At 50.5% G+C, this 25058-nt stretch overlaps 1 protein-coding gene across 1 annotated transcript in view; it reads left to right on the top strand.

Annotated features, from left to right (window-relative positions):
• Positions 1–24547, top strand: part of LOC140428693 (coiled-coil domain-containing protein 122) — a 98613-nt gene extending 74066 nt beyond the window's left edge. Inside the window, exon 4 of the mRNA XM_072515426.1 lies at positions 24302–24547. Within this exon, the coding sequence (XP_072371527.1) occupies positions 24302–24451 (150 nt within the window). The 3' untranslated portion in view covers positions 24452–24547. The remainder of the gene's footprint in view (positions 1–24301) is intronic.
• The last annotated feature ends 511 nt before the right edge of the window (positions 24548–25058 follow it).

Genomic DNA, 25058 nt, shown 5'->3' with positions numbered 1-25058 from the left:
AGTCTCAATCTATGCAGATGACCTGCTCCTCTACATTTCAGACCCACAAAGCAGCATGGAAGGAATCATCGCGCTCCTGAAAGAGTTTGGGGTGTTCTCGGGCTACAAACTCAACATGAGCAAAATCGAGATCTTCCCTGAGCACCCACAAGGAGGGGATGCAGCACTAGGGGGACTGCCATTCAAACAAGCCCAACATAAATTCCGCAACCTGGGGACCCAAATCGCTCATGACTGGAAGGGGATCCACAAATGGAACCTGACCAGTCTGACAAAGGCAGCAAATCGCGGGGAGAGTCCAGACGATCAAAATAAACGTACTGCCCAGGTACCTCTTCCTACTTAGATCTATCCCGATCTATATCCCCAAGTGGGGGGGGGAGAGAATGCTAGGATCCCAAAAAAGGTCTTACAAAAAACAAAGTCCAGGGGAGGGCTAGCCCTTCCAAATCTACAATTCTAGCAATGGTGGCGACAGCCAAACGAGTAAGAGGATGGATCAAAGAGCCAGAAGCCAAGTGGGTGTGCGCGGAGGAGGCCTCCTGCAAGGGGACCTTTCTCCGGGCCCTCGCCACAGTGGCACTCCCATCCCCACCCAAAAAACACTCCCACAGCCCAGTGGTGGTAGCCACCTCCAGACCTGGAACCAATTACGCAGCAATTCGGCCTGACCAAAATGTCGGACAAAGCCCCCATCTGCAATAACCATAGGTTCGCACCAGCGCTGACTGACGCCACCTTTAAAAAGTGGAGTCAGGATGGGGGGACACTGACAGTCAGGGACCTATACACCGACGGCAGGGTTACAACACAGAACGAACTGACAGAGAGATTCCAGCTAGCTAGGGGAAACGAACTAAGGTACCTGCAACTTAAAAACTTCCCAAGGAAGGGGACAAGGATGCACCCACGACCACCACGACAGACACTACTAGAGGAGCTACTTGACGCGAACATCCCAGGTAAAGGGAACTGTAGCAACATGTATGAATGACTGGTAGAGAAGGCTGACACAGCACTGGACGCAACAAGAAAGAAATGGGAGGAAGACCTGGGGATCGAAATAGCATGGAGACTCTGGAGTGACGTACTGCATTGGGTCAACGCCACCTCCACATGTGCAAGGCTCAGCCTGACGCAACTAAAAGTGGTACATAGTGCCCACTTAACAAGAACCCGAATGAGTAGGTTCTTCCCGGAGGTGGAAGACAGATGTGAACAGTGCCAAGGAGACCCGGCCAACCACTCCCACATATTCTCGTCTTGCCCCAGACTTGTCGGGTACTGGACAGCCTTCTTTGAGGCAATGTCCAAAGTAGTGGGGGTGAGGGTGGAGCCATGCCCGAAAGTGGCGGTCTTCGCGGTATCAGACCAGCCAGATCTATTCACAGGGAGGAGGACGGACGCCCTTGCCTTTGCCTCCCTGATCGCCCGCCATAGAATGCTGCTTGGCTGGCGGTCAGCAGCACCACCAAAGCTGCAGACTGGCTGTCCGACCTATCAGAATCTCTCCAAATGGAGAAAATCAAATTCGCCATCTGAGGGTCGGACGACAGCTTTTACAGAGCATGGGAGCCATTCACCCAACTGTTCCGGGACCTGTTTGTGGCGAACAAGCAAGCTGAAGAATAATCAAGTCGCCAAGAGCCAGGGAAAAGTAGCCAAGGCATAAGAAAGAGGGAAAGACCTGCCAGGGGGGTGGCAGGAGGGGGGGGGGGGGTGGGGGGGGGGGGGGGAACGAGGAGCAGTGCAGGGGGATAGCTAAACTCAAGAGAAAGGATAGGCGAACTGCAGGGAGGTGGGGGGAGACGGAGAAGAAGGATAGAGAGAAAGCAAAGAGCAGTAGAGGGGAGCCAGAGCCGGGGGGGGGGGGACACAAACGGAAGAAGAACCCATGCTTCCCTTTACTTGTTGAGCACGGGATTTTGCTAACAAGATAATGTTGTTTTTATCTTGTGTTTCATAACTTCTCAGTTTATTTATTCTTTTTTTTGTGTGTCTCTTCTTTTTTGTGTACACCTGTAAATATATATTAGAAAACCCAATTAAAAACATTTTTTTTTTAAATGGATAAGCGATGACAAAGTTCATGAAAGATTATTGAGGGAGAATGAACTCCAGCTCGCCGATGCCATTAAAATCTGCCATGCCAGCGAGCTAGCTGCACAGCAGATTAACACCCGAAATGTAAAGAATTTTGGCGTGGAAATGGGAGATGCAGCCGACGCCATCAATGTTGTGACACACCCTAAGGCAAAACGTGGTCCCAACAGCGGCGGCCATTTTAAATGAATACCCGATACTATCATTTTGTCCAAACGATGCAGCAACAAGCATTTGCAAAGGCAATGCCCAGCATTCGGAAAAGTGTGTTCTAAATGCAAAGGCAAGAATCACTTTGCAAAACAATGTTTTTCTAATAAAAAATCAGAAGTACAAAAATCAATAAATGTGATTGAAGAAATAAATCTGGAAGACACATTTTTCATTGATGTTATATCTACTGAAGATAAGCATTATAACGGGATGCAAGCTGAAAAGTCTTCGAAGCAAATCTGCAGTAATAGCAGTGCAAATACAATTGTTCATAGAGATAACAAGACAGTTCCTCTAATGATTAATAAATATTAGTCAATGTTAAACTCGACACGGGAGCGAGACCTAATCTTATAAGCTTATCGGATATGCAAGAAATGAAGGTTAAACCGCATATTTTGAATAAGATGGTACTTTTGAAGGATTGCAATGGTAAATGAATCAACCCTCTAGGAGTATGCAAACTAGATGTCAGTTTGAAGAATAAGGGGCGAAATTCTCCCCCAACGGCGCGATGTCCGCCGACTGGCGCCCAAATCGGCGCCAATCAGACGGGCATTGCGCCGCCCCAAAGGTGCGGAATGCTCTGCATCTTTGGCAGCCTAGCCCCAACATTGAGGGGCTAGGCCGACGCCGGAGGGATTTCCGCCCCGCCAGCTGGCGGAAATGGCGTTTGTTGCCCCGCCAGCTGGCGCGGAAATGCGGCGCATGCGCGGGAGCGTCAGCGGCCACTGACAGTTTCCCGCGCATGCGCAGTGGGGATAGTCACTTCCGTCTCCGCCATGGTGGTGGCCGTGGCGGAAGGGAAAGAGTGCCCCCACGGCACAGGCCCGCCCGCGGATCGGTGGGCCCCGATCGCGGGCCAGGCCATTGTGGGGGCACCCCCCGGGGTCAGATCACCCCGCGCCCCCCCCAGGACCCCGGAGCCCGCCCACGCCGCCTGGTCCTGCCGGTAAATAACAGGTTTAATTTACGCCGGCGGCTTAGGCAATTTCTCGGCGGGACTTCGGCCCATCCGGGCCGGAGAATTGAGTGGGGGGTCCCGCCAACCGGCGCGGCCCGATTCCCGCCCCCGCCCAATCTCCAGTACCGGAGACTTCGGCGGGGGCGGGATTCACGGCGGCCAACGGCCATTCTCCGACCCGGCGGGGGGGGCGGAGAATGACGCCCAAGATGTATGTAGCGAAGTTTTCCATTGTAAAAGCTGAGCATGATTCACTACTGGGAGTGGATGCCTGTGAAGCATTTGAATTGGTAAAAAGAGCATACAGCACTGATTGCTGTAACCACACAAAATACATCAGTGGAATCAATCAGTAAAGTGTTTCCAAAATATTTCAAGGATTTGGTATTTTGCCATTCACTTATCGGATACAACTGAAAGAGAATGCGCAACCAGTCGTACATGCACCAGGTGAGTACCAGCTCCATTAAAGGATCGACTGAAAGATAAACTGGAGAGGATGACAAATTTGGGGGTGATAAAATGAATTGAAGAACCAACGGATTTGGTGAACTCCATGGTTTGTGTGAAAAAACAAAACAATGACTTGAGAATCTGCATGGATCCCAAAGACCTCAAATATAAAGAGTGAGCATTATCCTATTCTGAAAATTGAAAAGATCACCAGTGAGACGTCAGGAGCAACATGCTTCAGCAAACTAGATGCATCACAGGGTTTTTGGCAACTCAAGTTGGATGAAGAAAGGACAAAGCTGTGCACATTTAATACACTATTCAGGCGATACCTTTTTCTCAGAATGCCATTTGGTATTATTTCAGCATCTGAAATTTTCCATAGGGCAATGGAGCACATCGTAGAAGGAATTCCAGGTGTTAGAGTGTATGTAGACAATATCATCATTTGGGATTCAACAAAAGAAGAGCACAATGAAAGTCTTATCAAAGTGTTGAGAAGCATGAAAAATTATGGTCTCAGGTTAAATAAAGCCAAATGGCAGTTTGGTGTTGAAGAAATTACATTCTTGGGAGACAAACTGTCTGCTCGAGGTGTGCAACCAGACCAGGTGAAGATAAAGGTGATAGTAAACATGCCACAGACAAAAAAGGAGTCGTCAGGATGCTAGGTATGATAAATTTTGCAGGTAAATTCATTCCTAATTTACCAGCAAAAATGACATGCTTGCAGGAAATAATCTAAAAGGATTCTATTTTCCAATGGTCTGAAAGACATGAGCAATAATGGCGAATGCTCCAGGAAGCATTGACAACAACTCAAGTGCTGACATTTTATGGCCCTACAAGGAAGACAAAAATATCGACAGATGCATCGAAAGATGAGTTGAGAGCAGTGTTTTGCAGCTAGACAATGATGAAAATTGGCTTCCAATTGCATATGCTTCTAGATCAATGACTGACACAGAACGTAGATATGCTCAGATCGAGAAAGAATGTTTAGGTCTGATCAATGGCTTCGACAAATTTCGTGATTATGTATATGGACGACCAATATTCTTGGTTGAAACAGACCATAGAACACTTGAAGCAATTTTAAGAAAAAACTTAAAGGAGATGTCCCCAAGAATACAAAGGATGATGATGAAACTACAGAGGTATGATTTCAATCTCAATTATACTCCAGGAAAACATATCATGATCGTTCATGCACTCTCACAAGCTACAGATATAGTGGAAGAACAACGCATGGATGAGGATGTGCAAGTACACGTAAATCTTGTGACAGAAACACTTCCATTGTCAAATGCGAAATAAAAATTGATCAAAAAAGAAACCAACAAGGATAAAATGCTACAAAGGATCATAAAATATCTCAGTGAGGGATGGCCAAAAGGATCCTGATCCAAATATTTCAATATTCGAGCGGAGCTTCATCCAGATGACCTGTCTCAAGTGAGTTGTTGATGTCCCAGACAATTAACCTTCCCTTTCATTGAAGCCATGTCTATTCTCTTGTATGCTCACCATCTGATGAGGTCAGGCTATCCGGAGTCAGTGCTGCCCCGCCACCCAAGAGACCACCTCTGAGGAGAGGTCCGAGGAGAACACCAGCAATGCGTCAGAGCTATCATCCGAATCTTCCATCAGTGCAGAGACATATACCTCGTGGGCGACATTAGCGGACAGGCTTCTGGGGCACTATCTGGTGAGCATTTCCTTACAGCGAGTGGTCATCACTCTCCTATCTTGTATAGTTACCCGCTGACAGTGCCAACACAGGCCATCACCCTGTAGTGATGTTACATAGACCCTTGGAGGGGGGAAAATATGGTCAGGGAAGGGGTGATGTGATGTGCGGGTGGGGTGGTAGAACTGATGGATACACAGCCTCATTTAATTTGAATCTAGAGACTATCAGGGCGTCTCTGGTCCTCCTGGCATGCCGACCCTCTGCCAGAAACATTAGGGAAGTTGTGTTCAACTGTCCTCTGCTCATCCAGACACTTACCCTTTGGCCGTGAAAGGGTCCTTAGTGTGAAGCCCTGCTCTTTAGTGCGGCTGCCTATCTGGTGCTGGCGCTCCTAGCACACTGTTCAGGCATTGAAGGTTGCAGGACATCCAGTCCACTAATTATCTTCTCAGGCTACCACCTGTTCCTTCGAGGAGACTCTGGACATTTAGGATCAACTGACAAGCCTAATTACTCATTTGAAATAGCCATCAGCTGTGAAATTGACTTTCAGGAGAGAAGCTTCAACATGGCTCTGTCCTGGGAGAGTTTGACAGGGCAGAGAATTGTGGTAGCCCTTGTTATGGGTCTCAATATTTAAAAATGGCTTGAAGGCCTCACAGACGCAAACCCGCACCCCCCTCCCCCGTTCCCCCTCATTCAAGCCCAGGGTCAACATCCGAGCTGGCCCTCCTCCAGTCCCAGAACAACCCGAACCCCCCTGAAGACCCCCTACCCCACCACCCAGAGGACTGAGGCAAACGCTCTGATGCCCTCAAGCTGAATGCTGGCAAATGCAGACAGCTACTCACCTCCTCACTTCTTCTCTGTAGCCATTGCGCCACTTCTCATTTTCACAAAGGAATATGAAAAAAGTCCTCGCAATTTCTCGCTGGGGAGTCGGGTGACTCCCAGGAGGCAGCTGCATTCTACTTCAGTCATGTTAGTGAAATTTAAATAAATGCAAATTAGGCTTAATTAACTTCTCGACATATTTGGGAAAGATCTACACAGAGAGCCCGGCGGCACCATCGACGTGTGAAACCAGCTGACGGGACACTTTAAATTGGAAGGGATGTTGGTGATGACACCACTGTGAAGGAACCATGGGCGGGATTCTCCGACCCCCCGCCAGGTCGGAGAATCGCCGGGGGGGGGGGCGTGAATCCCGCCCCGACGCTGGCTGCCGAATTCTACGGTGCCTGGGTTTTGGCGGGGACGGGAATTGCGGCAGTCGGCGGCCGCTAGCAGCGCCCTCCCCCGGCGATTCTCCAGCCCGCGATGGGCCCAGCGGCCGCCTGTTTTCGGCCGGTCCCGCCAGCGTAAATCAAACCAGGTCCGTACCAGCGGGACCTGGCTCTACGGGCGGCCTGCAGAGTCCTTGGGGGGGGGGGTGCGCGGGAGGATCTGGCCCCGGGGGGGTGCCCCAACGGTGGCCTGGCCCGCGATCAGGGCCCACTGTGTGGGCACTCTTTCCCTCCGTGCTGGCTGCTGTCAACCTCCGCCATGGCCGGCGCGGAGAAGAACCACCCTGCGCATGCGCTGGGATGACGCCAGCACACGCTGGTGCTCCCGCGCATGCGCCAACTTGTGCCGGCTGGCGGAGGCCCTTCGGCGGCGGTTGGCGCGGTGCCAAGCCCTTCCGCGCCGGCTGGCGCGGCGCACCTTCCGGGCGGCCCGACACCAAAGTGGTTCACGCTACTCCTCAGTGCCGGTACGGCCGCGGCGCCAGGTAGGGGAGAATCCCGCCCCATAAGTTTAAGCCGGGGAAGCTAGATGGGGGGGCGGGATTCTCCGGTCGCCGACGCCAAAATCACGTTCGATGATCGGCTGGAGAATACACGTTTCCGACCAAATCGGGAACGACGCCGCTTTTGCGATGGTCTCACCCGTCGGGAACTCGGCATGGCGGCTGTAGACTTGTCCAGTTCCGCCACAGGCCGCGCCATCCACAAGCAATTCCGGCAATTCTCTGGGCCATATCGGCAGCTAGAGCTGGGTGCTCTATTCTGCTCGGATGCTAGCCCCCAGCCAAACGGAGGATCGGTGGCCGTTTTGCGACAAATGTCCGGGCGTAAGATGCCATCATTCCCAAGCCGGCATGAGGTCATAGCCTCGAAAATCAGAGAATTCACCCCGTGGTGTTTGGGACATTGTCCAAAATTGTAAGGGTCGAGGTCAGGCCAAATTTGCCGGTTTCCTCTCACAAGTCCGAAAAGACTTACTTGTTAGGTGAATTGGACATGCTGGATTCTCTCTCTGTGTACCCGAACAGGCGCCAGAATGTGGCGACTAGGTGATTTTTACAGTAACTTCACTGCAGTGTTAATGTAAGCCTACTTATACACTCAAAAAGATTATTATTAAGTGCGGGCGGAGGCCAGCGGACAGTGCGCACATCTGGGGCTGTGAGAAGCTGACAAGGTACTAAGAATGGGGGCGGAATTCTCTGGTCACCGACGCCAAAATCGCGTTCAGTGATCGGCCAGGGAATACCCGTTTCCGAGCAAATCGGGCGGCGCTGCTTACCCGATGCTCCACCCCCTCCAAAACAGCATGTCGAAGGCCTCGGGCCATCTCTCGATCCTCTGCCCCCGACTGGCCAAGTTCCCGACGGCATGGGTCTCTCATGATCTTCCCTGTCGAGAACTCGGCATGGCGGCTGAGGACTCAGTCCAGCAGTCGGGGGAGGGCTGATCCATGGGCGGGGGAGACTTTGTTAGGGGCTGGGGACCCTGGGGGGGGGGGGGGGGGGGGGTGGCCCGGGGCTTACGAGCCAGCTAAAGGGGGGGGCACTATTTTGTAGGCCGGATCCACATGTGGCTGCTGAGGCCCTGCCGTGCGCATGCGCAGCCACGGACCCGGCAACTCTCCAGGCCGTATCGGCAGCTAGAGCCGAGTGTTCCACGCTGCTCAGCTGCTAGCCCCCAGCCGTTTTGCACCGAATTTACAGTCATAAAACGCCACCATTTCCAAGCCGGCATGAGGACAGAGCCTCAAAATCGTAGAGTCCAGCCCGTGGTGTTTGGGACGTTGTCCAAAATTGTAAGGGTTGAGGTCAGGCCAAATCCAATGGTGGCGATATTTGGGGTATCAAAAATGCCTGAGCTGGCGGAGGAAAGATGCGCTGACATTGTGGCTTTCGTTTCTCTAATTGCCCAGCAGAGGATCTTGTTAAATTAGAGACCAGATATGCCACCGGGGGTAGCGGACTGGCTAGGGGACCTGCATGACTTTCTACGAATGGGAAAGATCAAATTTGAGTTGAGGGGGTCGAAGGGGGGATTTGAGGCACAATGGGGTTGTTCATGACAATGTTTGAGGACTTGTTTGTAACGGGAAGGGGAAGGGCAGAGTAGGGGGTAAAATGGGGAAAATTGTACAAACTGTAAGTTATTGAATGTGTTGCAGTATATGTTACTGTTTTTGACGATATATGTTTGTAATAAAATAGATTTAAAATAAAAATTGGGGGCAAGATCCTGATCTCACCATTGGGAGCAAGCCAGGTAAATTGCAAACTGTTTGTTGCCTGGCACGAATCTCGTTTTGGCTTTCCTGCTATTCACCAGGTGCAACGGGATCGGGGCCGGGTGCAACGGGGTGGAAAAATCACGCCCCTATTTTGAAAGTGTTGTAAAATTAGATTCTCCATAGCAAAACGTTTCACAAACAACCACTAGATGGCATGTGAATCTGCAAATTTAGGGCTGGATCCTCCTTTCCTGAGACTGAAGGTACAATTCTCCGGCAAAATGTAGTGTGGTAGCGAGCGGGAATTGCCACGAGCTTCCCGGCGCTCGGCCCCGAGAGGCCGGCAATGTAATTCAACGGTCCACTTAATTGGTCCACTTAACGAGGCCTCACTGGCTTCTCACCGCAAATGAAGGCTCGCCAGTTGATTCTCCGAGACCGCGCTCGGCAGCGCCCCCCCCCCCCCCCCCCCCCCCCCCCCGCTAACAATGTAGAGCAGCACTTAAGCTGCACTTGCTCAGCCAACCCCAGACAGCTTGCAACAATGGCATTGCAGAGACCAGCCCCAAGATTCAGGGACACTGACCTGCGGAGGCTTCTAGACGCATGCGGTGGAGGCCAGGAGAGATGTCCTGATCCCCCATGCGTCCCGGAGTGTGAACCACAAGGCAGCCACTGCTGCCTGGGGTGAGGTGTCGGCAGTTGTCAGCGTGGGGAATGTGACCAGGAGGAATGGCCAGCAGTGCAGGAAGGTCAACGACCTACACCGGGAAGCACAAGTGAGTAGGCACCAACGTCATCCCCTCCCCCTCCAAGGGAGCACCCATCCCCCAACTCCCCATGCGACTCTCTCTCCCCTTCTCTCCCCCCTCAGCCCCCAACCCGTCATCACACCCCCTCTCCCACCACTGTGAAGCATGCATGTGGCTAACGATTCACTCTCAGGAAAAGCACTCCCATAATCGTCGGGAGAGGACCCAGACTGGCGGAGGGTTACCGGATATAAGAATCCTCACTTCCTTCGAGGAGCGGGCCCTGCAGGTGATCAGTGTGGGCGAGGATAGATGGGTCAGCCACGCGGAGTCTGGCAGACGCCACAGTTGTGAGGAACCACCGGGCTCTACCCGGATGACCTGTCAAACAGGAGTTGTTGTTACCTTACTGACTGACTGATATGCCATCAATGAACACACGACGAGTGGTGAACCTAACTGAGGCTTTAATACACCAAACGGAAAATCTTCTGGCCTCTGATCCCGAACTGGATCAGAGGCGGAGACCAGCCACCTTTATACATGAGCCCGAGGGGAGGAGCCACAGGACAAACCCAGGTATGTAACAATGCAACAGTACAATACAATACAATACAATACAGTGGTTTACCACACTGGATGACCCATCCCTCCCATTGACCACATGTCCATTCTCCTGCAGGTCCTCCAGTCGACGGAGCCGGACCATCCCCGGCAGCACCCTCTCCTGACTCCGAGGAGAACACCTCGGAGGAAAGAATCATAGCATCATAGAATTTACAGTGCAGAAGGAGGCCAGTCGGCCCATTGAGTCTGCACTGGCCCTTGGAAAGGGCCACCTACTTAAGCCCACACCTCCACCCTATCCTCGCAACCCAGTAACCCCACCTAAACTTTTTGGACACTAAGACCAATTTAGCATGGCCAATCCACCTGGCCTGCACATCTTTGGACTGTGGGAGGAAACTTGAGCACCCGGAGGAAACCCACACAGACACGGGGAGAACGTGCAGACTCTGCACAGACAGTGACCCAAGCTGGGAATGAAAACTGGGACCCCCCTGGAGCTTCGAAGCAACCGTGCTAACCACTGTGCAGGTATGGTGTGCGGCATGGTAGCACTGTTGCTTCGAGGATGCAACCGTGGTCGTGGCATAGCTGTCATCCTCACCCCCCCACCAGCACACACCTCAGTGGTACATGTTACTGGATAGGCTTTGGGGGCACAATCTGGAGAGCATTGCTGATGATTCACATCAGATGGAGGCAGGAATTCCAAGGCAAGACAGCAATCGGAGGTCTGCTGGATGCCAGGACATAGCTGGGTCCCAGCCTGATGCTCAGCCTGTGGAACAGGTTACCCGGAGCTGATGGAGACAATAGGGACCAACCTGGGCATCCAGAGGGACATGTCAGTGTCACTCCAGCAGATCCATAGCCGATTGGAGGAGTCCCAGAGACTATGGACGCAGGAGATGTCGCAGGCAATGAGTGGCACCGAGGCCAACACTGCTAAGATGGCGATCGCAGTGGAGAGCCTGGTGCACGATGTCGGCACCATGAGTAAAGGTGTCCAAAGCGTCGCGCAGTCGGTGATGGCCATGGCTGAAGGTCATGGCAGGATGTGCGACTTGTTGGGGGATGTCACCCAGCACCAGGCCGACCTTGATTGGGTTCTGCGCGACATGTCCCGCTCTCAGGTGGACCTGGCTGAGGTACTGCAGAGCATGTCCCAGTCACAGAGGAGCATCACCGAGGGTGTCGCACGGTGGTGCAGACCATGAGGAACTGCCAGGGCTAGCAGAGCCAGATGGTGCATGGGCAGCCAGGGCCCGAACCAGCTGCCCCTCTGTCCCAAGGTGAACCCCAGGGCCCTAAGGGCACCGGTCGGGAGGAGTGGCTTCCGGGTGCCAAGCCAGACCTGTTCCATGGAGTAGCGACAGTGGGCACCAGCTCCCCCGGGTTCCACCCCTCTGATGAGGTCGCGGCTCGCAGTCGCAACACGAGCTGTCAACAAGTGCTCCGGGGCCCTCAGGCTCCAAAGCCCCCAGAGGATGCCCGCCGGGGTCATCGAAGGCCACGGGATGGGATAAGCAGCTGGTTGCTTATTGGAGGGGGTGGGGGTTGGAGAGAGGAGGTGGGGGTTGGGAGGGTCGGCATCATTGGGTTTGTACAACACATTAAACACCTTTTCGCAAAATCATTATGATGCCTCTGTCACCTCCTTCTGCAATGCGGGCTGACCCTTTGCCCATCTCCCCAGCTCACCCTGCCCCCCATGGCAGCTCACCTCTGCAAAGGGTCCCCAACCCCCCATGAAGCACTGGGGTGGCCCAGCACCCCCAAATTCTTTGCCTGTGAGCAAAGATGGCTACTCACCTCCTTGGTTCCCCACAGAAGCCCTTAGCCAGGTTCACATTTTTCAAAAGGAGTACTAATCGGCCCCAGCGTGAGTACTTGCTTGGGAGGCCATTGGATATGGGGTCGCTCTCGTTAATTAGAACATAAAACATACAGTGCAGAAGGAGGCCATTCGGCCTATCGAGTCTGCACCGACCCACTTAAGCCCTCACGTCCACCCTATCCCCAATAACCCCTCCTAACCTTTTTTGGTCACTAAGGGCAATTTAGCATGGCCTTTGGACTGTGGGTGGAAACCGGAGCAGCTGGAGGAAACCCACGCAGTCATGGGGAGAACTAGCAGACTCCGCACAGACAGTCACCCAGCGGGGAATTGAACGTGGGACCCTGGTGCTGTGAAGCCACAGTGCTATCCACTTGTGCTACCGTGCTGCCCTATAAATTGTATGGAAATGGAGCTTAGTGTGGGCAGCACGGTGGCGCAGTGGTTAGCACTGCTACCTATGGCACTGAGGACACGTGCTCAATCCTGGCCCCGGGTCACTGTCTGTGTGGAATTTGCACATTCTGCCCATGTCTGCGTAGGTTTCACCCCCCACAAGCCAAAGATGTGCAGTGTAGGGTGGATTGGCCACGCTAATTGCCAATTAATTGGAAAAAGGAAATGGGGCTTAAGTGGTGATAATTGGTTTCTCACCACACTACGGCGCGATCCCCAATTTTGCCGAGGGGAACAGGCCAGTTGCATCGCAAACTGTTCAGCGCATGGCGCAAATCTCATTTATGGCCTCTCTTGCAATTCACTGCCTCATTACACTTGAGTGAGAGCACAACAAGGTCAGCGAATCGCGCCCTAAGTGTTGACGCTGGTGCAAGATTCGTGGAGTTCCACAACAGCAAAACTGGAGCTGCACCTGGACCGATTCAGCGACTGTTGAGAGGCTAGCACCGACGCCACATGGAACATCATCAATTCCAATGAGAAATGGTGCCAGATTCGCGATTGTCACTCAGGAGGCTGACAAGCTGCAGCCAGCATATACACACTTCACTCCCCACACACACCATCCGAGCCAACAAGATGGCAGCGAGGAGGATAGCACCACGGTTTACGGACTGGAGATCTTCCTGGATGTGTGGAGGGAGAGGTGGGTGACCCTGTACTCCGGCCCAGGAAGGACACTGCCACCATCCGCCATTCACCTTGCCTGGGCGCAGGTGGCAGAGGTGGTCAGCATCAGGAGCAGCACCATCCGAACCGGCCTGCAGTGCCATAAAAACTGCACACCCTGGCCGCCCTAAGGAGGGTGAGTGGGCAGCACTGTGCCCTTGGCACTAACCCCCATCCCAAACTAACCCTAGCCCCCTCCCCCATCCAGAGGGCAGCTGAACCCCCACCCAGCACCACATGTCGGTACCCATCCTGGCCACCATGATAGGTGCCCTGGCCGCTGAGGCCACCAGCTACCCATCCCTGGCTGCATGTGTCGGACTGGTCTTAACACTGTGCATTTTCTGTCACCCCGTCCCCTGGAGAAGGCCGGTCAGAACCGCCAGGAGACCTGTGGCCACCGTGGCTGAGCAGAGGGTCCTGAACATTGTCGGTGGCCCAGAAAAAAGGAGGTCGCCAGAGTGGAGATCGTTGCGGTTCTCTGTGACATGTGTCAACACCACATCCACACCAGTCTCACCCCACAAACCACACCCACCCTCACCCCCACACCACCCTCACCCCCCACCATCCCCCACTCCCTACCGGCCTGCGGTTTAATCATGCGTACCATCTTCTGCCTTGCAGGGCCTGCTGGCGATGGGTGACCCAAGACAACCCGGAGCTCGAGTTCGAGGTTGACACAAATTCCCGCCACAGCTGACTCCAACACTCTCACCATCCCAAAGACACTCACCTCTGTTGGGCCACTTTAGTGAAGAGGCTCCTGAGACACTATTGGGTGCACACAACACAGATGATCTGGAAATTCAGGTGGAGGTAGGAACACCCGAAGAGGGCGGACGGTCATGGGGCAGGCCGATCCCAGGGACAGGCTGCCATCCGAATGGGTTTCGGGCTTCTGGAATGGATAGTTCTATCGATTGTGGAGATGCAATCGCAGAGCCAAGGACTTCATGTGAGCATCCAACCGCGTGCAGCAGCAGGAGGTGGTGTGCCAAGCATGCGTGCCACCCAGGCCACTACTTCATGGGTGGTGTCCGTGGTGGAGCATTGGAGGCGAGAGTTTTGGCTATGATCAGCATGTCCAAGGCCTGCCAATTCTGTGCCGTTGCTGGCCTCCAGTACTGGGCAGCGCCAGGTGGCGGTGAAGGCTCAGGGGATAGCTCCGCTTACACTCCGTCCTATGGAATAGCTTGGGGGTCATCGGGCACTCCGAGGGAGGAAAAGGTGATGGGGTCCATGCCGGCGACTCATGCAGGGGAGGTACCAGAACACTGCAGCACCTTAGACTGCCCCACTCCTGTCCCTAGAGCATCTGGTGGACAGCGGGCAGAACAGGGCAGCACTCCACGCCATCTGGGACATCCAAATTGCAGCCGGGCCCATCCAGGCCCAATCACAGGGCGGGCATCACAGCAGGCCACCTCCACACCTAATGTACTGTCTTGGGATCCACCTGGATGTAGCCTTAGGGGCCCGTAAGGCCCGAATGGTAGACACCAGTTAAGTCGGCATGGGTGTAGGGCACAGTTTAGTTATAGAGGCTCGAGCACAAATCTGTAAATATTTGTGCACATTAAACACTGTTACAACCTGCCTTAGTGCTTTGTCAGTCGTGTGTGAGGGGTGTGCTGGTCTGGGCTGGCCAAAGAGGGAGTGGGGGGGAGAAGGTGAGGGGTGATGGGTTGTGTGGTGAGCTGGGCTCCCCATCCTCTCCCCCCCCCCCCCCCCCCCCCCCCCCCCCCCCCCCCCCCCCCCCCACTGTCGCCTCAGAGATTAGAAGGCACCGTGTGATGGAATGGCCAGCTCGCATACAGGGATCATACAGGTGGATGGTACAAAGTGCTGCCGTGGGCAGGAGTCAGACATTGTCAAATGATGCGGATCTCGCGGATCTCCAGAGGTCATTACATAGCAGATTGTCATCATCCTCCATCCCACGGAACAGACACGATGTTACTGTCAACCCAAGGCCCGCACTTTGTAGTGCGGCAGCTATGTATCACGGAGGGGGATGCAGGCTAGGGGTGGGGGCGGGGGGGGGGGGGGGGGGCGGGGGGGGGGGGGCGGGGGGGGGGGGAGAGGGGGGATACGGTGCGCGTTAACATGGCGCACACATCATGTGGCCTCCCAGGCCCCATGTCCTTTTCATCCTCACCCTCCTCTGCATCCCTCCTCGTCGGACGAGACCTGGTGTTCATCCTCCTCCTCCAGCACGTCACCCCTCAGCTGCGCAATGTTGTGGAGGACGCAGCAGGCCTCCACGATATGGGCGATCCTCTCAGCATCATACTTGGAGGGGCCCCTCCAGTACCAGGCACCTGAACCGCATCTTCAGGATGCCGAAGCACTGCTCGATCATGCCCCTGGTCACTGCATGGTCATTGTAGTGGTTCTCGACATTGGTCTGCGACTTCCGGATAGGTGTCATCAGCCACGACCGCAGTGGATAACCCCTGTCACCCAGGAGTCCAGCCCCAGCACGGGTGCATCTTGAACATAACAGGAATTATCTAGTGTGCCAAGATGAAGGCATCATCCACACTGCCTGGATATCGGTCGCAGACGTGCATATCAGCTGCACATTCATCGAGTGGAACCCCTTTCGGTTTGTGTAGAGCGGCCTGTCATCTGCAGGTGCTCGTGGGGGGACATGCATCCCATTGACCACCCCCTGGACTCGGGGTATCCTGTCGATGGCGGCAAACCCCGCTGTCAACGCATCTGGTGGGCTTCGTCCACATTGAAGTGGATGTATTGTGCCAATTTGGCATATAGGGTCTCCATGACGGCGTGGATGCACCTGTGCACTGAGCTCTGTGACATCCCGGACAGGTCCCCACTTGACACCTGGAAGGACCTTGATGGCCTCCTGGATTGGTGTCGTCCCCATTCCCCCACGATGCCAGGTGCGCCAGGATATGGCACTGTCTCCCTGCTCAGTCGGAGTCTTCGACGGCATGCCCAGTCCAGCAGGTCCTCGAATGACAGGCGCTGCTGGTACACACAAGGCCTCATGCGGCGCTTCCTTTGCACCTCATCGTCCTCGGCCTGCTGGGCAGCCAGCTCTCCATCCTGGGCGGCTGCCTCCTTTACCTCTGGGGTACGCTCCACTGCTGCACGTTCCACTGCTGCAGCTTCCTCCTCCTCGAGCAGCGCCAGTTCATACAGCCACAGGGCATCCCTCAGGGCTGTGGCAACTAGCAGGAAGGCCACCATTGCTGCTTGAATTCCAATATTCATTATCTGCAGGAGGTGAAAGGGCCACATGTTAGCATGATACATTCCCCCGTGCCCAACCACGTCCAATGGGCTACATGGTGGCCCCGGTTGGCACTGTGGGCTCTGCCCTTGCATGCCTCCCCCCCCCCCCCCCCCCCCCCGCATCATCGCAACCCTGGCCCAGTCGGTGCCCGGCACCGTTGAGGCCTCTAGCCCTGGCTCCCGTCCTTGCTGCCAGGGGTACCATCGGCTGACTCTGCCCATGGAAGCGGTATGCTCCGTGGCCCCTGTGCGGCGCCCCAGAGGGCTTACAGTGGCCGTTGCTCTTGGTGGGCCACCTAATGCCTTGCTGGTGGGTGACGGCCAGTTGGATGATGGGGGGTAGGGCGGAGGGGGCGATGGGGACACTTATAAGGCCGGTGTCACTCTGCAGACCAAGGGGCCAAGGTAGGTGGTCAGTGGGTTGCACAGCAGAATTGCTGCCTTGCGGACCATGGCAGTGGCGGGCACTGCCCCAGACCTGTGGGGGGGTCAACCCGGCCACACGACCCATGTTCCTGTCACTCCCGGCACCCTGGCAGAGCCCCCGCCCCCCCAAATCCCCCCCCCCCCCCCCCCCCCACCCCCACTCCACCCAGCCAGCCCAGTGTCTGGATCACCAGCCCACGGTCACGTCTCTCTGTGGCCTATCTCCTCTTTCTCCCTCACGAGCCATGATGCCGGTTTCATGATTTTTAAAAGCACAAGTGAACTGCGCTGCCGGGAAGTTGGCCCATCGGAGGCAGAGAATCGTGGAGGCCCCAGAGAATACAGGGTCTGGCCCGCTAATGCAATGCAAACGGTCTTTACTGAACGAGCTTGCTGGAACGCATTGACATTGCTGTCGCGGCGATTGAGAATTGTGATTTGGTGTCAAATCCGCCTGTTGCGTTTTCAGCGTCGGAACTGATTCTCCACCCAATCGCATTTCCCAATTTTGGCATCAGCCAATGGAGAATCGCGCCCCTAGTGTCTGTGCTTGTAGAAAATGTAATTAACAACACTCAAATTTTTACAGTAAGAAGTCTTTACAGTAAGAAGCTGCTCCTTCCTCACCTGAGGAAGGAGCAGCGCACCGAAAGCTAGTGATTCAAAACAAATCTGTTGGACTTTAACCTGGTGTTGTAAGACTTCTTACTTTGCTCACCCCAGTCCAACGCCAGTATCTCCACATCAAATTTTTACAACACCTTTTGATGTAATGAAGTGTCCCAATGCACTTCACAAGGGCATTGTAAAACAAAATATGACACTGAGTCAAATTAGGAAATATTCTGTTCGATGGCCAAAGGTTTGGTCAAAAAGATAAGTTTCAAGAAATACTTTAAAGGAGGAAAGTAAAGTAGCGGCATGGAGAGTTGTAGGCAGGAACATTCGAGACTTTTAAGACTGAGGCAACTGAAGGTACAACCACCAACAATGGTGTGATTAAAATCAGGGATGTTTTCAAGCCCTAAAATTGGTGCTCATAATATCTCAGAGGGTATGGGCCTGGCAGTGATAGAGAAGGATTAAGCCATGGATGGCTTTGAAAATAAGAAATGAGAATTCTAATATCAGCTTCACCAGGGACTGATATAGGTCAGCAAGCACAGAGGTTGATAGGTGTACAGGTACAAAGTAAGACCTCAAGTTTAAGGAGTATAGGATGTAGGAAGTTAGACAGGCGTGCATTAAAATAGTGAAGTCTGCAGATGACATGAATAAGGGTTCCAGATCAGCTGAGATGAGCAAAGTTGGATGATGTTATAGGGGTGAAGTAGGTGATCTTACCAATGGCATTAATACGCAGACAGGAGCTCATCTTGATGTCAAATATGACACCAATGTAGTGAAAAGACTGGTTTCATGTCATACTGTTGCAAGGGAGGCAAAGATGAAGTCAGTAGCTAGGCAATGGAATTTGGAATGGAAACCAAAAACAATGCCTTCAGTCTTCCCAATGTTTAATTGGATATTTAGTCAGTACCGTCATGGAAATATCTGTTATTGTTTGATTGGTATCTAAGTAATAACTGTGAAACATTCATGAACAACAAGGTCATCTGCTATGCCAGTGGGTGGCAGGGAGAAAGCTGGGAAATTGTGTTCAGATTGACATTTTGTAAAAAGAGAAAAAACACTTCTAACTGCTCCATAATGCACAAAACCTGTAAAAACTTAACTTTGAAAATACATATCTGTCTTGGAGAGACAAAATTCAAATATGTGTCATTGGAGATCACACATCCCATGTCAATTTTATTTTGTTGCAAGTAACTTTCCAAAATATTGGTCGTGTGGTTTACTCTTTTTGTTAGAAATATTACACACGGTGAGATATTCCTGGAAATCAGCAAAGGTGGGAAAAGTGACATTGAACTCGCCAACAGCAATACCGGCTTTTCCCACTGCATAGTGCGGCACTTAGTGCCAAAAACATCCAACCATGAGTCACAATCCATATTGCTGGTGGGTGGAATGATATGCAGTAATAGTGTATATAAAAGTGTATGTAACAGTATATATAACAAGTGTATATAGCCTCTGACCACTGGGTGTCATGCAAGAGGTACAGGACACTGGAACCGGACAGAGCCAGTCTTGATCAGAGTTACAGAAGCTGTTAGTAGCTTGGTTAAAAGATACACAGTTTGGTTAGTGATGGTTTAGTTTACCCACAGTTTATTCAACATTACTTAACAAGAACTAGATGTTCTGTCGTATACCGATTCATTTATTATCATAGTACACAAGCATAACAGGGTACCATGATTTGAATGGCACAGTAATCAAACAAAGAAGAAACATTGCTGCAAGAAAAATGTGGTTCTTCAAATGGAAAGTCTGAAAGCTCCAGAGTAGCTTCAACTTACTGGAAATGTGGATAGAAATTGGTGCGCGTTTAAGCAGCACTTCACACTGTATATCTCAGCTATCAGGTTGCATGCACAGCCAGATGAGAGAAAAAATGTGTTATTGCTCACGGTGGCAGGTCTACAGGCTATTGAAATATACAATACATTTGCATTTGAGCAAGAGGAAGACAGTAAGAAATTTGATGCTGTAATCAAAAAATTTGATGAGGATTGGACACCTAAGAAAAAGAATCATATGAAAGGTTCATTTTTCGAATGCGCACACAGAAAACTGGCGAATCATTCAATAGTTTTCTTACTGACCCTAAGCTGAAAGTCAGACATGCAACTTTGCAACTCTGAAATCCTCCATGATTAAAGATCAAATTGTTTTGGATTGCCTGATACGAAGGTGCAAGAGCGTCTTTTATGAGAAAATGAGCTTCAATTAGAAGATGCCAAAAAGATTTGCCATGCTAGCAGACTAGCTGTGCGACATGTTAATATGTTTAATGCAAGGCATTTTGGCATGAGTATTGCAAGCAATACAGCCGCCATTGGTGTTGTGACGCACTTATAAAAGAAACGTGGTCTCAGCAGCTATTCTAAATGGTCTGAAACTAGTCATTGCATGTAAACAATGTGGTTGTAAGCACCTGCCAAGGCAGTGTCCAGCTTTTTTCAAAATATGCACGTAGTGCAAAGGGAAAAATCACTTTGCGAAACACTGTTCTCAAATAATGCAGGGCAGTCGATTAATGTGATCGATGACACTGATTTAAGTGACACATGTTCGTTGGCCTAGTGTTAGATGAAGACACAGCAAATGAAGCTATACCGAATAAAATGCCGCCCACAAGTATAAGGAGTGCTGAAAGTGATATTGCAGCAGTAACAAGGTACAAAGGACTGTACCTTTGATTACCAATCAACCGCTAATTATTATTAAATTAGATACTGTTGCAAAGACGAACCTAATCAGTATAGGTGATAGTAAGACCATGCAGCTAAAGCTGAGAAATCAAAATAAACTGTTCTTACTTCAAGACTACAGTAGTAAGAAGATTGACACTTTGGATATGTGCGATTAGACATGCAAGTAAAAAACAAATTGCACGAGCTGAAGTTCTCAATTGCTGCTGAAGGTCATGAATCATAATTGGATGATGAAGCATGTGAGGCACTGGAAGTGGTGCGAAGAGTCTATAGCACTGACTGTGCACTGAGTACACACCGTGGCTCAGTAAAGTCCATTGTACAGGCCTTTCTGGAAATATTCAAGGGCTTTTGTGTCCTGTCTTTCACATATAAAATACAATTAAGAGAGGATGATCAACCGGTGATACACACTCCTCGAAGAGTTCCAGCACCATTGCATGACCGTCTCAAGGTGGTGTTAGACAGGATGACACAATTTGGAGTCATAAGGAAAATAGAAGAACCTATAGATTGGGTCAACTCAATGGTCTGTGTGAAAAAGAAGAAAAATTATCTCAAGATTTGTATGGATCCCAAGGATTTGAATGCAAACATTAAAAGGGAGCATTATCAAATTCCATAGAGGGAAGAAATCACAAGCGAGATGTCTGGTGTGAAATTTTTTACCAAACTTGATGCATCACAGGGATTCTGGCAGCTTAAGCTTGATGAAGAAAGTACCAAGTTCAGCACATTGAATACTCCTTTTGGCAGATATTGCTTTCTTCGCATGCCCTTTGGCATTATATCTGCACCCAGGTATTCCACAGAGCTATGGAACAATATCATTGAGGGGGTCCGGGTCTATAATATATGGGGTTCCACCTGAGAGGAAAACAATGACTGATCAAGGTTTTACAAAGCATCAGGCTGAGACTCTATAAGGCCGAATGCCAATCTCGAGTACAGCAGATTACATTCCTGGATGACAAGCTTTCTGTTCACGGAATAGAGCCAGATGAAATGAAGATTAATGGCATACTAAACATGCCACGACCCACAGATTAAAAAAAGGAGTACTACAAATAATGGGCATGATCAACTTCATAGGGAAGTTTATTCCCAATCTCTCAGCCAAAACAGCGTGTCTCAGAGACATCATACAGAAAATGAATGATTTCACTTGGGCAGAGCAGCATGAGCAGGAGTGGCTCCAACTAAAGAAAGCTCTTACAACCACGCCCTTGCGGACTTTTTTTGATCCAACAAGGAACACCAAAATATCTACTGATGCATCAAAATATGGTATAGATGCAGTATTGCTACAACAAGAAGCTGGAAACAACTGGAAGCCTATGGTATATGCTTCATGGTCTATGACGGAGTCTGAGTGCAGATATGTACAGATTGAAAAAGAATGCCTAGGACTGGTAGCTGGATTGGAAAAATTCCATACACATATATATGGCCTACTCACATTTACCGTTGAGATGGATCATCGACCATGGGTTGCAATCGTTAAAAAGAATCTCAACAAAATGTCTCCACGAATACAGTATGAAGCTTCAAAGATACAGGCCGGGATTCTCCGAACCCCCGCTGTGTTGGAGAATCGGCGGTGATGCAGGAAATTCCCGCCACGCCACTCCGACACTAGGACGGGATTCTACGGCGACCGGAGATTCAGCGCTAAACGCGGCACCGATCGGGGGCCGCTGGAAGAGGCCCCCGTGCTGATTCTCCACAGTCGACCGCTCAAATTCCCACCGAGTTCCGGCGAGTCCGCCGGCGTGGTTCCAATCTGGTACCACCCAGGGGGAGCTCGAATACACGGCCGCGGTGGCCGTCCTGGTGGGGGTGCGGGGGGGGTCTGACTCCAAGGGGGTCTCCACGGTGTCCAGGCCCGCGATCAGGGGCTACCGATCAGCGGGCGCCCATGATCTGGAGGGGCCTACCTGCTTCTGCGCGGGCCCGCTGTAGTTCTCCGCCATGTTGCGCGACACCAGCGCGGAGACGGCCGAAGCAGCGCGTAGCACTCCGGCACCGTGCTAGTCCCCAGAGGGTCGCTGAATCGTTGGGCCAGGAGGCCCGTTTATCCTGGTGTAAACCACTCCGGTGTTTACCCGGAGTCAACACTTGGCCGGGATTTCAGAGAGTCCTGGCCATGACTTTGATGAATCTCCAGCAATCGTAACAAAGTTCCATTAGGCCTCTCTTTTTAAACAAATACATTGTTGGAATGAATTATGATCTCACTTTTACAACATCTTAATTGCACCTTTTACAGTCACGCTGCTTGCCTGTATGTTAAACCAGGATTTTATTTAAATATTACAACAACAGATATATATATACTATATGTTGCAGTGTTAATATAAGTCTACTTGTGACAATACTAAAGATATATATTTCTTACATTCATCACACATTGATTATGTATAGGGTGCATACTGGGTGAATGGGAATGGAAGGATCTTGATTTGCCATGCAGGGTATAAAGGGCCATCGGGACTGGATGGGGATGGGAAGACTAGTGGAGATAAAATCCTCTAACACAGCTGGGATGAAATCCCAGAATATTGGGACAGGCCTTGTAACCAGTCTTGGAACTCACCTGTTGCTGTGACCAGCAACAATTTGCTTCCTTGGTTGGCGGGTTTGACCCTATTCTACACCCACCGACCAGGAGCAACCTTTGTGTGTGTAGCGGCACTTTTTACTGAGACAAGTCCAGTGAATCAGGAAATTTCCCAACTTGACCTTGTGAGCCATAATATGGCCCTATGGCTCCTGTCATGTAATTTCAGCTTTCTGCATGGCTGCTCAAGCAAATGCCAACCTGGCTGGGAATACTAGTGTATAAAGGGACTTTTGGAGCAGCACAACAGTCCAAAATCTTTTTTCCCAACAGCTCTTCTCCCAAAGGACTTTCTGTAGAAATGGCCTCCGACTGCAAACCCTCTCCATTTCCTTCTCCCTTTTCTAGCAGTTTGTCCTTCCCTGTGTGGATTCTGTTCATTCTCCCAATTATGTTCAATGCCAAGAAGATACTGTACAAGGCCACTCATGTCTGAAAGCAGCTTGTTTGTACACAAGCCTTTAAGTCAGCAAAATGTACTTCATCACCTGCCATATTATTCACTGAAAACTTTTGATCCTTGTAACATGTATGGAAAAGTACTCAAAACATCTGAAATTATTGCAACAGCCAGAACAAACATAAATGTAATTGATGGTTCCATTAAATAGCACTGAAGGATGGACGTTCGGGGCAGAGGCAGCGAGCCATGATGTAAGTGAACACATGTTCAGCTGTGAGAGGTTGAGAAGACAAGAGCTGGAGAGTGGAATTTCATACTGACTGCACTGGTGCCAATCAGTGTTGTGTGTTTATTAATGACATTATCTGCCTACTCTGCATGCTGCCAGTGGACATTAGCTCTGCGCACACTAATGTGTTTACCAATGTGGCATTTGGCACACTTCATAGCAGATGTGTGCATACTTGCTGCAGATACCATTTTGGAACTTGAAGGGACTTCATAGTGCCCAAAATATGTGAGGTACTGAATCCAATTTTACCTCCATATTCCTTTGCACAGCATGTTCATGGAGTGTGTAAGCTTTAACAGGAGAGGACAGTGGTGGGATGCACATAGCTAGGCTATTTTGGCTACAACTTTGTCTTAGGCTTCCTGTCCTGCTGTATGATTCAAGAATTATCAATGGATTTTATTGGATTCTTTCCCTTCCCTGTATCTCCCTTTAAAACCTAGATGGCCCTATGGCTCCCAGTTTCCATTGAAATAGGTTGTGAACTTTGGAAGTCGCACCCCCTAGTGAGATAGATTGTAGGCCTTGCCCTAGGCACAGGAGAGTTCCTTCGCCTTTGTTCATCTTACCCACTTAGGTTGAGACCTCATCCCTCTCCCCAGTCTCTCACATTCACACCCTCGACAATCTCCTACCCACCTACAACTCATCTCTCCATTTACTTTTCCTTACTATCCCCTCACTATCCAATTTTCCACTATATAATTTTTAATTTAATTTCTTCAGGTACAGAACAAAAGGTGTGAAGCTATCCTTAAACGTTTATATTGCCAATTGAATAAAGTTCAATCGAACAAACGCCAATTTACCTGGGACATACAACATATGGAAAAAACAGCAGCACATCTGAGAAGATGTCTTGGAATTACAAAGTAATTTCCATCACTGAAGATTTAGGACTCTATATTCAAATGATAAAGCACAAGAGATTATACTATTTAGCTTAGCTGAAATTGTGAACGAGGTTCAGAAGTGGCTGGAGTGTGCGATGTTAGTAACAATTAAAGTTCCTTATCAGTTATTTTAACAAACACTTTAGCATTTTGTTTTCTGATGTTTTTCTTTCTGGATAAAGGAATTTCACTGTATCAATGCATGTGTTACCAATATTGTATTGAGTAATTTCAGTCCTGAAATCATTTTTAAGATTAATGCATTAATTTGTTAGCAAGTTGGTTAAAACATGAAAGTATTAAATTGAACCAGTTCTTTAAAAATGTTTCAAAAATATGCATCTGATATTAATGTTTTTATATTTTTGTGTGTGCATATTAAATTTTCTGAGCCTTCAGCTGAATTGATTAATACCACTTACATTCTATTTAGTAAGGAACATTTTTATTGTTACTTCTGTGTTAAAACATTTCCATTTTGTTGGACTTCAAATAAAAGATTTAAAGAACACGTAGTTTGCAATTTTAACAAATATTAGTCAAGTTCCTCTGGCATTATGGCAGTCTGCCGTTCCTTTTATCCATTAGTT

The sequence above is a fragment of the Scyliorhinus torazame genome, chromosome 8 (assembly GCF_047496885.1).
Source record: "Scyliorhinus torazame isolate Kashiwa2021f chromosome 8, sScyTor2.1, whole genome shotgun sequence".
Classification (NCBI taxonomy): Eukaryota; Metazoa; Chordata; class Chondrichthyes; order Carcharhiniformes; family Scyliorhinidae; genus Scyliorhinus; species Scyliorhinus torazame.
Note: the sequence above shows the minus strand (reverse complement) of the source record. Positions and strands in the feature narration are given on the sequence as shown.